At 43.6% G+C, this 14,186-nt stretch overlaps 1 protein-coding gene across 9 annotated transcripts in view; it reads right to left on the bottom strand.

The window, feature by feature from the left end:
* Positions 1-574: 574 nt before the first annotated feature.
* LOC133452648 (myomegalin-like) overlaps positions 575-14,186 on the bottom strand; it is a 45,856-nt gene continuing 32,244 nt past the window's right edge. For 2 of the 9 annotated variants that reach the window (XM_061732134.1, XM_061732126.1), the window contains 23 exons: positions 13,781-13,991; positions 13,582-13,698; positions 12,498-12,760; positions 12,202-12,416; positions 11,324-11,441; positions 11,085-11,202; positions 10,902-10,956; positions 9,068-9,315; positions 8,873-8,986; positions 8,609-8,770; positions 8,221-8,463; positions 7,964-8,095; positions 6,943-7,059; positions 6,658-6,847; positions 6,456-6,577; positions 5,930-6,160; positions 5,704-5,805; positions 5,289-5,509; positions 5,069-5,212; positions 4,851-4,989; positions 4,556-4,602; positions 4,292-4,349; positions 575-3,284 (listed from right to left, as the gene is read on the bottom strand). In XM_061732134.1, coding sequence (XP_061588118.1) covers positions 3,145-3,284; positions 4,292-4,349; positions 4,556-4,602; positions 4,851-4,989; positions 5,069-5,212; positions 5,289-5,509; positions 5,704-5,805; positions 5,930-6,160; positions 6,456-6,577; positions 6,658-6,847; positions 6,943-7,059; positions 7,964-8,095; positions 8,221-8,463; positions 8,609-8,770; positions 8,873-8,986; positions 9,068-9,315; positions 10,902-10,956; positions 11,085-11,202; positions 11,324-11,441; positions 12,202-12,416; positions 12,498-12,760; positions 13,582-13,698; positions 13,781-13,991 — 3,507 coding nt within the window. In that variant the 3' untranslated portion in view covers positions 575-3,144. Of the gene's footprint in view, positions 3,285-4,256; positions 4,350-4,555; positions 4,603-4,850; positions 4,990-5,068; positions 5,213-5,288; positions 5,510-5,703; positions 5,806-5,929; positions 6,161-6,455; positions 6,578-6,657; positions 6,848-6,942; positions 7,060-7,963; positions 8,096-8,220; positions 8,464-8,608; positions 8,771-8,872; positions 8,987-9,067; positions 9,316-10,901; positions 10,957-11,084; positions 11,203-11,323; positions 11,442-12,201; positions 12,417-12,497; positions 12,761-13,581; positions 13,699-13,780; positions 13,992-14,186 lie in introns of all 9 variants that reach the window. The other 7 variants (XM_061732129.1, XM_061732128.1, XM_061732127.1 and 4 more) reach the window with 7 other exon arrangements.

Genomic DNA, 14,186 nt, shown 5'->3' with positions numbered 1-14,186 from the left:
GCACCTTATCGTTCAACCACTGACAGCTGGGATCGGCTCCACAGATCCACGTGACCCTGAATAATACTGAAAAGCAGGTATGGAAAAGTAATGACTGTTAACCTTGTCCAGAGACGGCGTCATTTTCTCCGACCTGGGGGGCATTTACACAGCAGAAACATTTACTGTTAGACTAATAAGTTTGTTCCCCAGACTAATGTATGAATTTGAAAACAAGACATGAAAAACCACATTATGCTCACATTACAAAGACTAAGGGTTTTTTTCTGCCTACAATACTGACCTGTTCCTGGGCATTAGCTTATAAATTAAAAAAATATCACAACGACAGCTGCGCTTAACACTTTTAAGACATCTTTGCAGAAAGAATGGAGCATAATAAGTGAAATGTTCATAATTTGGCATCTTTAATGCCAGAAGTAAAGGTAACATTACAAAGTGGTGTTTGTTGGATTTTTTTTTATTTCTTTTTTATATAATGTTGCAGCCTTGAACATAAAATGGAAGTATATTAAATTAAATGAAGGTTGTTGTGTGTGTGTGTTGAAGACATGGATTAAAAAAAACACACAAAAGCACTTAAGTCTTTTATTTTTCTTTCTCAAAATCCTTCATTGCTAATATTTCCTACCACAACACACCAGAGACAGGATTCATATGATTCCTGAATCAACTTTCTACTTTTTTAAGCACAAACTCAGGGGGGAAAAAACAGCTCCATCAATCAGCTCTATATACAGTACATATGCAACTCAACACCAACAATGCATCGCTTGAAACCCCCGTTTTGATTCCCTTTTTACATAACAAATAGCAAAATTCATTGTTTACACTCAAACAAGGTGCTTTGCGGCGGATCCAATATCAAACATTTTCACAATCATTTCAGAAGCTGGCTTTGTTTTTAACGCTTATCTCTTCGAGACATTTCCCAGTAGCATCTCCCCTTACACTGAAATACTTGGCAACGTTTTTTTTGTTGTTTTTTTCCTGAAGACTAAAGCGCACACAAAACCTAATTTGGCAGAACTCAGGTAGATGCTTGATCAAGGCCATTTCCACCTCTGAGAGTAGACGGACGAACCCTCAGATTAAATTTAAAGGCAAGAAAAGCAACATCACTCAGAGCTTAGTTATAGCTGATCAGTGTCATAAATATCATAAAGGCATAGTTTGTGATTTTCTTATCAGATGCAGCCTATGTGACTAATAACTTCAAAGTGGAATAATCTAACACACACTGTATATGAGTTGCACACTGCATGAGGTGAAATGAGCCAGTAACGCATAACACAATGATGTTTAACATCAAAATAAAATATATCGAGCTATTGCACAGCTACCCAGATATCAACTTTGCAGAATGCAAAATGTTGAGTGTTCTCAAACGCACCCACACAAGCACACACTCGCACAACGCTCACACAGGAAAGCAGGTTATTTACAGCGTATGATGGCAATGTCCAGCAAGTAAACACACTAAAGCAAAACGTGTCCAACTGCTATAAATGAACAAATTACAGAAGTAAAAGCCAAGCGGTTACCTGCCGAAGTTTGTATCGTTTGTAACAACTTCATCTCAGTTGCCATTGCCATGGGAATGCTACGAAAGCCTGAACCAACAGAAATAACATTAAGACAATAGCATATGCCCTTGTGGGTTAAAAGTCCACTTTGTTGAGTTTTGGTCCGAAAAAAGAAAAAAGAAGAAAGGAGTTCATCTCAGTTGCACAGCTCTAAATGAACTGAACTAGCTGTCTAACAGTCACCATCTCTGTGGTTCCAAGGGCCCTCAGAAAACGTGCCCTGGAAACTCCACAGCTGATCCGATCTGCGTGTGTCATTCACATGGATAAGGCAAGTCAGAGTGAAGAGTTCAAACGTCAAACTTTGGCAAGCATTGGCAATCTTCTGCACCATTGCTTATACTTCAATTTACCATCTCTATCATGCATTAACACTTATGAAATAAGTACAATCATAACACTGGCTGTGTTCAAACCATGGCTGCATGTGAATAATAATCCAGTGTCTGGCGAAGAAATGAATAAATACTGAAGAAACATTATTGCACATGCTCGTATGAGAACTCCCACAGAGGAGTGAGTACGCGTGTTTAGCCTGGTTCCACTTGAGTACCTGAACATCTCTTTTAGAAAAAAAAAAAGCTTAATAATGTTGTTTGATTTTGCAGTTTAATGCCAATAAAACAACTTTTGACACTCAAAAGAGGAGGTTTGGTACTTAAATGGAACCGTTCTTGCTAATAGTTGACTAATCATTCACAAGCTTGCTTTACAAATACAGATACAGTTAGCACACAACCTACCTAATATACATTCTCCAACCGTGTGTAGTGATACATTGTGGATGTCATTTTTCTTTGCATTGCATTTGCAAAAAGAGTTGTCTTTGTTCTCAAAAGTGCCATGAAGAGTAACTTGCATTTCTGTGGCAGTAGGTGACACTTGTCTTGGAGTGAGCTGTGTTCAATCGCACACAAAAAGATGTATTTTTGCAACTGTATTTGTGTGCATGTGTGTGTGCAGAATTCCTCTCACAAGCCATTTTAAACATGCACGAACACCTTTTTTTCGTCCTCGAGCTGTCTGGCTCTGAGTCGATGCTCTTAAATGCAGATGAGAGAGTGTATTATAGAAACCTTTGAAACATGTTTGATACTAAAATCTTTCTGTAATACGCTCCCCGACCCGGTGAAAGCCACTGATACATGTATGTGGTATGTAGATCAGTGGTGTAAAAGCATCTTCAGCCAGTTCCATCAGTAGGATGCACATGACTCAAAAACCACTCGGCCCACATTTCAATCAACTTTCTGGCACACACACGACAAGGCAAACTGCTGACCGTATCACTCAAAGACAATAATACTACTGGTGGAGGGTAAGGAGTATCACAAATGGGTGAAAAGGGGGAAGGGAGTTCAGTAAGGCTCAAGGTGCAGATTATACTGCGCGCATATTGCCCGGAAACGGGAACAATGGCTAGACGGAGGTAAAGGTGGAGCTTGGGAGAGGTTGTACGGTGGAGGGCAGGCTGGTGTATGGGACGGCATTAGGAAGGTCATGGCTGTTTTAGCTTCGAGGTCAGAGGCTGTAGCGCTGAGGCTGGATCTGTAAAACTCTAAAACAGGCATTGGCTGCTGCGTTTCCTCGTTGCCGGACGCTGATTGGCTGCCGCTCCAACGATTCTAGAAGTCCCCCCGGTCCTCAGGACACTGCAATGAGCAGGCCGCTCTCTGGCAGCACCTCGTGGGTCTTCAGCTGGATTAGGACACAATGGAAGGGTCTTAAATCAACAGTCTTTGCAAAAAGATACAAAAGGAACGTAGTAAATGCATATAGTTCCCGTTTGGAAACAAATAACACAGCAGCAAAAAGGTGCAGAATGTTAGATGTGCTGCAGCTCCCAAAACAAAGCCACCTCCAGATGACGAGCTGAGAATGAGTGAATCAAAAGTAAGCAATGCAGTTAGACAAAACCCGCCACGTGCAATCATTAGTTCCTTTGGTTCTGTTTCTGTCGCATCTTGTAAATGAGTTCACACGTTCGTGTCGCCGCTCTTTTCTAAGATTGAAGAACAGCAGTCAAGACTTTGAGTCTGTTGCTGAAATAAAAAAATAAACTGTTGTGTGAGTGTGTGTGTGTGTGTGTGTGTGTGTGTGTGTGTGTGTGTGTGTGTGTGTGTGTGTGTGTGTGTGTGTGTGTGTGTGTGTGTGTGTGTGTGTGTGCGTGCGTGCGTGCGTGCGTGCGTGCGTGCGTGCGTGTCTGTGTGTGTGTTTTGGTTGGCAATAGAGGCACGCTGAAGTAAGTAGCACTTTGTTATTGTCAAAAAACCCTTGATTTTCATCATAACTGCTTAAACATATAGTAGTTTAGTTCTGAAACCTTGTTCAAGCCATACGTGCAGGTAATGGTGGTGTCCTGAGTAAAAGCAGAGCTTAAACACTTAATAAGCATGTGTGGTATCCTAAAAGTCATGCCATCAACTCCATCGTCTTCTTTGTCATATTTGGCCGACACATAAAACAGAAATATGAAAAAGGACGACACGTGACATGTAAACATGAATTTTGCTGTTGTCAACAGGATGGCAAAGCAGTGATCTCAATATATGTTGGAACAAAACAGGTAAAAGCTGTCCCAGATCATGGTGCAGTTTAAATTACTAGGAAAACTAGACCAGAGAAACTGGAGGAGTTAATGAAATCAAGAGGACCTGGGACAACGTGTACCTGTTTCACCAGACCACAAGACGTCAGACGATTACCAGCACAAGGAGGAGAAGAAGAGGAAGAGCTTAGAGATGAAAGTCTCCGCTCATTCTTCTGGGAGTTTTTGAAAGAAAGAAAAAAAGGAGAGACAAATTCAAGACGAAGGAACAAGTGATGAATTTACAACAGACGTCTCAGACAGCAGCGACTTCACACCACGTGGCGCGGATAAACAGAAATGTGGTGAATGTTCACAGAGAACCTCACAATATCTGTGTGACGGAATTAAAGCTGCACGTGAAGCAGGGATTTCTGTTTACCTCTAAATTTGTCCTCGCTTTTTTCAGTACGTCACGGGTCCTTGATACTGCAAAAAAAAAGAAAGAAGAAACTTTTTTTTGGGATGACAAAGTATGAATTAAAAGACATTTCTTTCACAATGCCGTGTTTAGACGAGGAGGAACGATAAACCGCCTTAGGTCGGCGTTTCTGTCAAACACAAATAGGAAATGCCTCTACTGGAATGTCTACAGGGTTGCCTGTTGACAAAACCTCCTTTTTCATACCTTATTAGGTCTCCGGTTGTCTCACACACTCATGCGCTGGGGTACTCACACTGGTTGACTATGAAGTGCTCCATGCTCTCTTTAGTGCGGCTGGTGCTTCTCAGTCTTTGTATCGTCCCTTTAAGAACCTCGTCCTGCTCTGACATGCGCAGCTTCAGAGACAAGATCTCCTCCTGCATGCACTGCTCCTACAAACACACATGTTATTTTGATGCAGGAGTTGATCAAATATAGGAGTTAAAAGATAAACGTATGCGTGCTTCACACCTTCTTTAGATTTTGAGCGGAAGAATCCGTGCTGGGGAGAGCTGCTCTCCAGAACATCTTGAGCAGTGACATCGCCTCCTCTAAGATCTGCCTTAGTGTCTTCGTGTTGGACAGAAGACCCTTTACACAGCCGTAGTCCAGAATCTGCAAAAAGAGATCAATTATATGCATGTTCTCTACAGTCCTTGCTGTGATTGTTAGTTGGATTGTAGAAACAAACCAGCTTAGTGTTCTCTCTGTGGTTGCCCTCCAGCAGCGGCGGGCTGAGGCAGGCCTGCAGGGTCGCCTCCATCCGCTGGACAAGACTCCGGCCCTCTAGGACTTGCTGTTGCAGGGCGCTGAAGTCGTCCACGTGACCGATAGCGTGGCGACCGTTACGGTTGGCGAATGATCCGTCAGGTGCCTCCCCCTCCAACTCAGAGTGCGGATCAAGAGGATCTGCTAGAGGAAACAGAGCTGGGATTTATTTACGAGAGATTTTGACAAGAATATATTTGTGTTTGTAATGTGAAACTGGGTTTAGAACTAAAAAAAAGTCATTAGTATTAAAACTGTTATTAGTATTACAAATCAACACACGATTCTTTGTAATAAAAACGTCAGATTAAGGTGCAGTGATGCAGTTAGAGTCACACCATTGGTTGTGCTATGGCTGTCGTCCAGGTCTGAGTAGGGGGGACCAGGAGATCCACAGTTAAACAGACCAATGTCCCTGACCGGTGGAGACGGAGCAGGGTCTGTGGGGCACACAGAATCACAAACCAGGCTTGGACGCAGCACCAGACCATGCCACAGCGCAACGACCCCTGCAAACATGCTGCATTGCATGTCGAGGCCATGTTTGAAAAACCTCTGTCTCACCATGAAGCAGCTGTCGTCTGTAGAAGTTTTCTCTCTGAGGGCTGGCAGTGAGAGCAGAGAGAGACGGAGTCCGGGGAGACCCTAACTTCTGTTCCAGCTGCTTGTGGAGCTCAAGCTGTTTGAGGGCACTGTTCTCCTGCACGTTGCTCTGCAGCTGGGCCCGCAGACTTCGGAGCTCCCCAAGCAGCTCCCCCAGCTCCACTGGAAGACCTCCAACCTCACACAGGTAACCTGAGGAACAAGCACACAGATGCTGCAGAACTTTGGACAAGAGGGCTTTCACAGTGACAGCAATGAATTACACTTTGGTGTGTTTAAATGTGTTTCAAATGTGTCCGAAGCCAGGTGGTGTTGATTTCAAATGTTTTTTTTTTATATTTCAACAAATCATGGGTTAAATTTGAGCTTCCTCCCTCCTTGTTGATGCATTAATCTACCACTAGATGGAGCCAGAGGAAAGAAATTAGTGCAGCTTGCGCCTAAAAGGTGGAAAACTGTTCAACTTGCTCAGAAACAATAGACTGACCTTTTTTAGCATTTGTGCCCGAGCACATTCGATCATAAACATGAAGCTCGCTCTGCAGGGAGTGGATGAGCTCCCTGCTCTCACACAGCTGCTGCTGCAGCAGAGACACCTCGTGCTGTAGCCTGGTGAAGCACAGAAATACTTGTCAGAAAACAAAACACATACACACACAGACAGCGTTTTCTCATAGAAACACACCCACCTGTTAGTTTTCTCCTGGCCGGTCTGTCGTTCCTGCCGTAAGGTGTGAATCTGCTGGCCCTGCTCCTGACTGTGGGCCTGCAGCCGTCTGAGCTCCTCCTTCCACTGCTCGGCCTCCAGCTCTGCTTGTTTCAGACGGGCGCGTGCGGTGAACACGGCCTCCTGCAACCGCACCACCTCCTCACTTGTGTCTGAGGAACCAAATAGGTTTTTATTACATCCATCCAAATTCAAGGTTGATTTTATGATTTTAAAAATGATTGTTTTTTGCTTGACGATAAAGCACCTGTGCTGGCCTGAAGGCGTGACTGTAGAGTGATATTTTCCTCTTTCAGGACCCTTATTTCATTGGACAGTTGAGTGACTGTGTCCAATCCTTGAATATAAATATTTGTTGGTGCTCCTGAACAAAAAAAAAAGGATTATTCCTTTTCTGTGCTCATTCTGAAGCAAGTGTTAATTCTGGCATATGTGTAGGACTAGGAATGGGCGATATTTTACCGTTCACGATATAAAAAAAAAAATTCCTCACTATAAGAATTTGTCATCTTGCGGTAAAAACGATAAATTCCCGTTGATGATGTTTTTGTGTAAAGCCTGAATTATGGTTCTGCGTTAAATCCACGTACAACGTATGTGAAGGAAGGAAGGAAGGAAGGAAGGAAGGAAGGAAGGAAGGAAGGAAGGAAGGAAGGAAGGAAGGAAGGAAGGAAGGAAGGAAGGAAGGAAGGAAGGAAGGAAGGAAGGAAGGAAGGAGGGAAGGAAGGAGGGAAGGAAAGGGGAGAAGAAAGGGAGAAAACAAGGAAAGGAGGAAGGAAGGGAGAAAAGAGGAAGGGAAGAAGGAAGGAGAGAGCAGGAGGAACGAAGGAAGAAAGGAAAGGGAGAAGGAAGGGAGAAAACAAGGAAAGGAGGAACGAAGGAAGAAAGGAAGGAAGGAGGGAAGGAAAGGGGAGAAGGAAGGGAGAAAAACAAGGAAAGGAGGAAGGAAGGGAGAAAAGAAGGAAGGAAGGAAATGAGCAGAAAGAAAGAAAGAAAGAAAGAAAGAAAGAAAGAAAGAAAGAAAGAAAGAAAGAAAGAAAGAAAGAAAGAAAGAAAGAAAGAAAGAAAGAAAGATAAATTCCTGTTGATGAGGTTTTTGTGTAACAAACATGGCGGATCTGAGAGCGAGATAGATTTAGAGTTACAAAGGTGGAGTTGAATTGGTATTTTTTTTTATCGTCATTTTTATCGTTATCGGGATAAATGCCAGAAATTATCGTGATACATTTTTTAGTCCATACCGCCCATCCCTATGTAGGACACAGTACCTCCATCACGCCCAACAGAGGCCAGCTTCTCCTCCAGCTGCTGTCGGAGTCCCTCATTTGTCCTGATAGACTCCTCCAAACGCTGACGGAGACACCTCACCTCCCGCAGGTGCTCCTCTATCAAATTTACACCTAATGACACACATCATGGCAATGAAATTGTTTTTCTCAAATGTTTTCTCACCTATGCACCAAAAGAGACGAGGAGAGTTGATGCCAACATGCCAAGAACTGATATGAAGTGTTCAGCATCCCACCTGCTTCGCCGCTTCCTGGCTGGTTACCAGAACAGCCTCCAACTGGATGACCAAAGTGTTCCACATCCCACAGAGGTCTCCCCGCCGCTAGACCAAAGTCAGACGGCAGTGAGTGACCCCCTGGGATGCCTCCCAGCTGGTACTGCTGAAATGCATGATGGGATAGCTGGGTGTAGTTGTCGTGCTGGCTGTGGACTCCTGGCGAAAGACTGAGCAGCGTCTTCTCATGGGGGAATGCAAGTCCTGTAAGCACACACACAAATCATAAAGGTTGAGTGAAACATGACCTGAGAACATTCACAGGACAACAGAGGACGTGAAACAGTGAGCAACATGGTGGTTTCACACTATTTGAAACACTCATGGCACATTCTGTCGGGGCCCTCACCCCTGCGCTGCTCACTCATCTGTTTGTACAGCGTGTCCAGCTCGGGGCGAACAGCGATCACAGACAGGGCCCTGGGCCGGGGGTCAGAAGGGACTTCATAACCCCAGACATTAGGGCCAGAGAGGACAGAGGGGGAGGAAGAGGCAGGGGCACTGAAAAGGGCTGGAGGAGAATGACAGGAAATGAAACATACAGAACATAAAGTAGGAGGTGAAACAAAAACAACAAAAAGAAGAAAGTCATAGCCGTCCGTCAGTCTCGTACCTCCAGCTAATCCACTGGTCATACCAAGAGGAGCTGAGTAAAGCATGTTGGGACAGCTGCTGGAGGTCTTGAGGGGACCATGAGGACAGGGAGGGGGATGAAGAGATGGGCGGACTACAAGAGGGGAATGGAAGGTGAAGGGACATGTAAAGATGTAGTTCTGAAACTAAATAAAAGGTCCACTTTTAACACTACCATTTGGTCCTGATGCGAGTTCCTGTTGCTGCAGCCGGTGCTCTTCCTGATATTCCCTGGAGTCGATGTCCGAGCACAGCTCCAAGTCCTCGTGGGTCTGGTACTCGTCAGACACCAAGGAGGTCCTGTCCGACTGGTCGGTGGTCTCAGAGAGGGCGTGGCAGCTGGACGGGGTGTCGTTGCGTTGATGCAGCTTGGTGTGGAGCGACTCGATGAGTTTATCTTTCTGCTGCAGCTCCTTGCTCAGCCTGTGTGGACACAAAGAAGAAAATCACATTTTTCATTGAGACAACATAGCTACTTTTATGCTATTGACTTGCTCACAATAGCCAACAGGAATGATATGATGTATAAATCCCTTACGGGACCTTAAAAAGGTACTTTTTTTGTTAAAACATAAATGTAATCCCAGAACCTTGTTGGACCTATTCCCATTTCTTTTTCATAATTGCGATATTGACAGAGAGATCAATAACTATTTAAAGGATAAATCACCCATGAAGATATGGTAACTATGAACCACAATCCTAAAAAGAAGTGAAAGAGTTTAGTAAATGTGTGAGAAAAGAAAACCAGTTGTGATTTTTGCTAAAAAGCTAAATCCTTCTTGCTTTTTAGTGAATCTTTGAGACGATTAAAAAGAAATGTTCTGCAATGCAGGGACGAACCTGCAGCAGTCTGCAAGTATTTTCTTCACAGCAATACACTCCAAAAATCAATCAGAGCACCAATAACCTGACAATCTGACACCAAATGGAAGAACAAACTACTCACAACATGCAGGTTTCACCATCCGAGTTTAGGGTGGTTACATTTTTGCAACCCCAAAGCCTGGTTGATAAAGGGGTTAATATTCCTAAATAACTACTACTACTTTTAGGGTTCAATGTTTCCAACTGCGTATTAACCCTTTATTGCCAGATGTATCATATTTGACCAATGAATTTCTGAGACCTTTGTAGCATCTTAATCAAAAAAAGGAAAAAAAAAGTTTCATACAAACCAAAAAAGTATAAAAAAAAATAAGCAACTAAATAAAAAAATACATACATTTAAATAATATATTCATAATAAGAATTATTATTATTTATAAATTGTTTTAATACAACATTTTAAGTGGTTTTGATTCAAATATATAATTAGCAATTCAAATAAAAAGAAATTTGGGAATTTTTACGTGCTATTTCATATGTCCGGCTTTAAAGGGTTAAAAGAGTTTACAGCCTTACTTGCTGTTATTGAAACACCCCAGGGAGCTCCTGCGTGTGGTGATGCTGTCAGAACTGTCAGAAGTGTCAGTCCTGTCCAGAAAAACAAAGAGCTACCTAAACTAGAGGGCTCTTGTCTAACAAGAGACTTCTGATCTTCCCTCCCTTTACCACAGGTAGAGAATGCTAGATAGTGAAAAAGAGGGAGGATTTGGTATAAATATGACCATGCTGCACACCAGCACACGGCTGCTTCATAAGCATGCTGTCTGATGTGTGAATTAGTGGGGCGTCTGCAAGCTGTCTTTTCTATGACAGCACCTTACGTGACCCGAGTGTGGATTAACACCATCCCTCTATCCCCTTTAGCAGTCATGTGGAGCTGCGCTTTCATGCCACATGTCACACAAGGGAGCAATCTAATGACTGGAACAGGAGTCTGTTGTTATGTAATTGCAGGCCTGTATCTTATTTGTCACCAGTAAACTGGTATAAATGTTCACAGGAGATGAGCATAGCTATGCTGGACATATATACATAACTTTTATGAATAAAAAGGTGTTTCACATACACAAGAGCAGGTTTGCACATACAGTACAAACACAAACAAGATCAAGCTGACTCACCTTAAGGCGAGCAGCTCATGGCCTGTCTTGTCATCATGGCTCTCTGCACGCTCTCCTGTGGACGTTAAACAGTGTAAGTAGATGGAATGAAAAGAAAGGGGGGAAGCATCCACTCGAGCTTAAAGATAACAACAATTAAGAGGAATGTTCTGGTCTTCTCTGTGATAGAAAGATGTTCCTTACGTCCACTGATCTTGATGATAACTCTTTGTGCCAGAGCAGAGCTCTGAGCCAGCTGCTCTCTAAAGCTCTGACCCATGTAGTAATCAATATCGTTGGCCCGCAGGAGCTCTTCAAAAGCCTGAAAGTTGCAGAGAATGTGAATGAGCAAAGGAATGTGAAGTAGAAATAGTCTCCTGGCTTTTCTGGTCTTGTAGTATAGACAACTGATGGATGAATAAAGTTAACCCAATCTGCAGCACCTTGGTAGTATCTCCCAGGTGTTGGGTCAGGATGTGGCCGACTCCCTGTCCCTCTCTCATCCTCTGCCTCAGGTGGGATAGCTCGCGAGCTTGTGCCTGGATCAGAGAGTTGTACTTCCTGCCAAGAGAGGAAGAGCAACAGCCGGGGGGAGGAAGGAAAACACAATATGAATGGGACTGTTTATTTTATTTAAAGGGGACCTATTATGGCATCTAATATCTATTTTAAACAGGCCTTGACTGTCTTAAAAACAAGCTTTTGGTTGTTTTTGCTAAATAAATTAGAAATTCAGCCTCTGAGCCATGTCTTTATCTTCCCATTCTCTAACCTCATTATCTATGCAGGATTCTGAGTGGGCGGGGCTATGATAATGAGGCTCTGTGCTGATTGGCAGCCTGAATGACGCGTAGAAAAAGGGCAGAAGCTCCGGCCGGTGGAGTTGTTGTTGTTGTTCCGGCCAGAGTTAGTTGTGGGCGTGGTTTCACACATCGGAGGACAACCTATGTAAATCGCTCCGTCGTTACGCAATGACAGGAGCAGAATCTGAACGGCTCGTAGAAGCCACATCAGACTGGATGGCTCATCCGGGCGGCTGTACAGACACTGCACAATTTGGTTGCTTTTCTCCTTCTCTGAGTTGGCAGGGTGAGGGGAGACCACTTTATATATGTTAAAGCAAGAAAAAACATGTTTTTCATAATAGGTCCCCTTTAAAGGTTTTGCTCTGCACTGAATGGTTTGGGTCATAAGACTAAGTACTCTCATGATCATCTGTTGACCAAATTTAGAAAAAATAAACACAGCTGAAGAAAGAAATCTGCACTAGGAGTAATATAAAGGAGCAGCAGCCTCTCCTTTTATCTGTTTGTTCTCTCACCCAGGCCAGGTGGCACATTTCCCTTCTTCTGCTTGGCCTTTGCTCTCCACCCTGGTGCTCTTCAGCTGAGCCTCCAGCGATGCAACTCGATCCATCAGCTGTTGCAGCTCCCTGCTGGGCCTGGAGCCGGAGCCATTTCTCTGGGTGTCAGACATCCAGCCTTCATCCTCTTCCATACCGCTGGGGGTTGATGATGTCTCAAGCGCCCAGTTAACCTGAAAGGTCAGGAGAAAATAAAGTAAACCCCTAGAATGCAACCTAAGTAAGTCCAGAGAACCAGAGTTGATGATTCGAACCTTGCGCGGAGTGCGCTCCAGGCTGGAGGCATAGTCGCTGGTGTTAGACAGGGAGCGGACTCGCAGCTGGAGTCCACGGATCACTTTGTGGGAGTGGGATAACTGTGAGCGCAGATCCTGAACGAGGTGCTGGAGAGAAGCTGACTCATCCCCCATTTTAAAGGCATCTCTGCTGCTGCTGCAGTCTTGAGTGTACCAGCTTGTGCTCACGCCTTCACAGTCATGATGGGACAGCGATGTACACATCTCCAGGTCATCAAACTCTAAAGTGGGAGGGAAAGATGAGGGAACGTATTAAAACATGACTAATCAGAAGTAGTGACTTCATTTTGCAGGAGGATACGAATACGGCAGAGGTGTCAAAAGTATTCACATTCATTACTCAGGTAGAAGTATAGATACTAGAGTTTAAAAATACTGTAGAAGTCGAAGTATCAACTCAAGTTTTTTACTCAAGTAAAAGTATAAAAGTAGTGGTTTCAAAACTACTTAAAGTATAAAAGTAAAAGTAATGTAAGGGGGAAAAAAGTCATTAAGGAAAAAAGCCATTGAAAATGAATGCATCTTAGTATAATGCAAATATATTAAAGAACCATATATGTGTACTATTGAGCATTAACATGTGTTTCAGAGACGGAAGATATGATGACTAGTTGCCTATAAGTATTGTAATGGTGCAAAAAGTCAAACTTCAGAGGCTTGTTATCATTTATCCTAACCTTTATTGGAATGTACATCCACGTTTAGTTGAATCTGAGGGCAACGGATGTAAGAACAAAACTGGACAAGAACATCTGTGCTACAACCACAACCAAATTCACTCTAACCGCAATTTAACTGGATAATTTTTTTTTAAAGGCCGAAATGAAATAGAGTAACAAGGCTGTTTTTAAAATGTAAGGAGTAAAAAGTACAGATAATTGCGTGAAAATGTAAGGAGTAAAAGTAAAAAGTCGTCTGAAAAATAATTACTCCAGTGAAGTATAGATAACCAGAATTTCTACTTAAGTAAGGTAACGAAGTATTTGTACTTCGTTACTTGACACCTCTGGAATACGGTGTGTTTTGGTAAATGCTGAGTCACCTGGGCTGCTGGTGTCTTCTCTCTCGGCCTCATTCTCGCTCCGGCCGCAGGTCTCATAACCCAGGTCCTGCAGGTCCACCTGCACCTGCTTACTGGCCTGCTGGACCGATGTCTCTGCTGCACATGACATGTTATTTTTTTAGCAAATTTTAGTTCACATATCTAACAACAACATCAGTGTTTCTTTGTAGAGACTCACTGAGCAGATCTCTGTAGTCCTTCAGCTGCTCCGCCTGAGCCTGAACGGTGGCTTCAGACACCATCAGCCTCTCCTGGAGCTCCCTGTTGTCTTGGTGGCTCTGAGCCAGGTCGGAGCGCAGGCGGACTGTCTGCTTTTGGAGACCCTCCTCTATATCCTGCCAGAGCTCTGCCACCTGAGTGCTGCCACCAGCCAGACCCTTACCCTGAAACTGCACATTCATCCAGGTTTAGACGGCTGCTCAGGTCTCACGGGGTTAACATTCACAGAGAATAAATAAATGAGTTACGTAATATGCACGCATGCACTCGCACACACACACACCAGCAACTGGCAACTCTTTAACAAAAATAATAGGGTCCATTAAAAAAATAAATAAAAAATCAGATCTCACATCAGTCTTCAC

This window comes from Cololabis saira, chromosome 10 (genome assembly GCF_033807715.1).
Source record: "Cololabis saira isolate AMF1-May2022 chromosome 10, fColSai1.1, whole genome shotgun sequence".
Lineage (NCBI taxonomy): Eukaryota > Metazoa > Chordata > Actinopteri > Beloniformes > Belonidae > Cololabis > Cololabis saira.
This window is presented reverse-complemented; position numbering and strand designations above follow the sequence as displayed.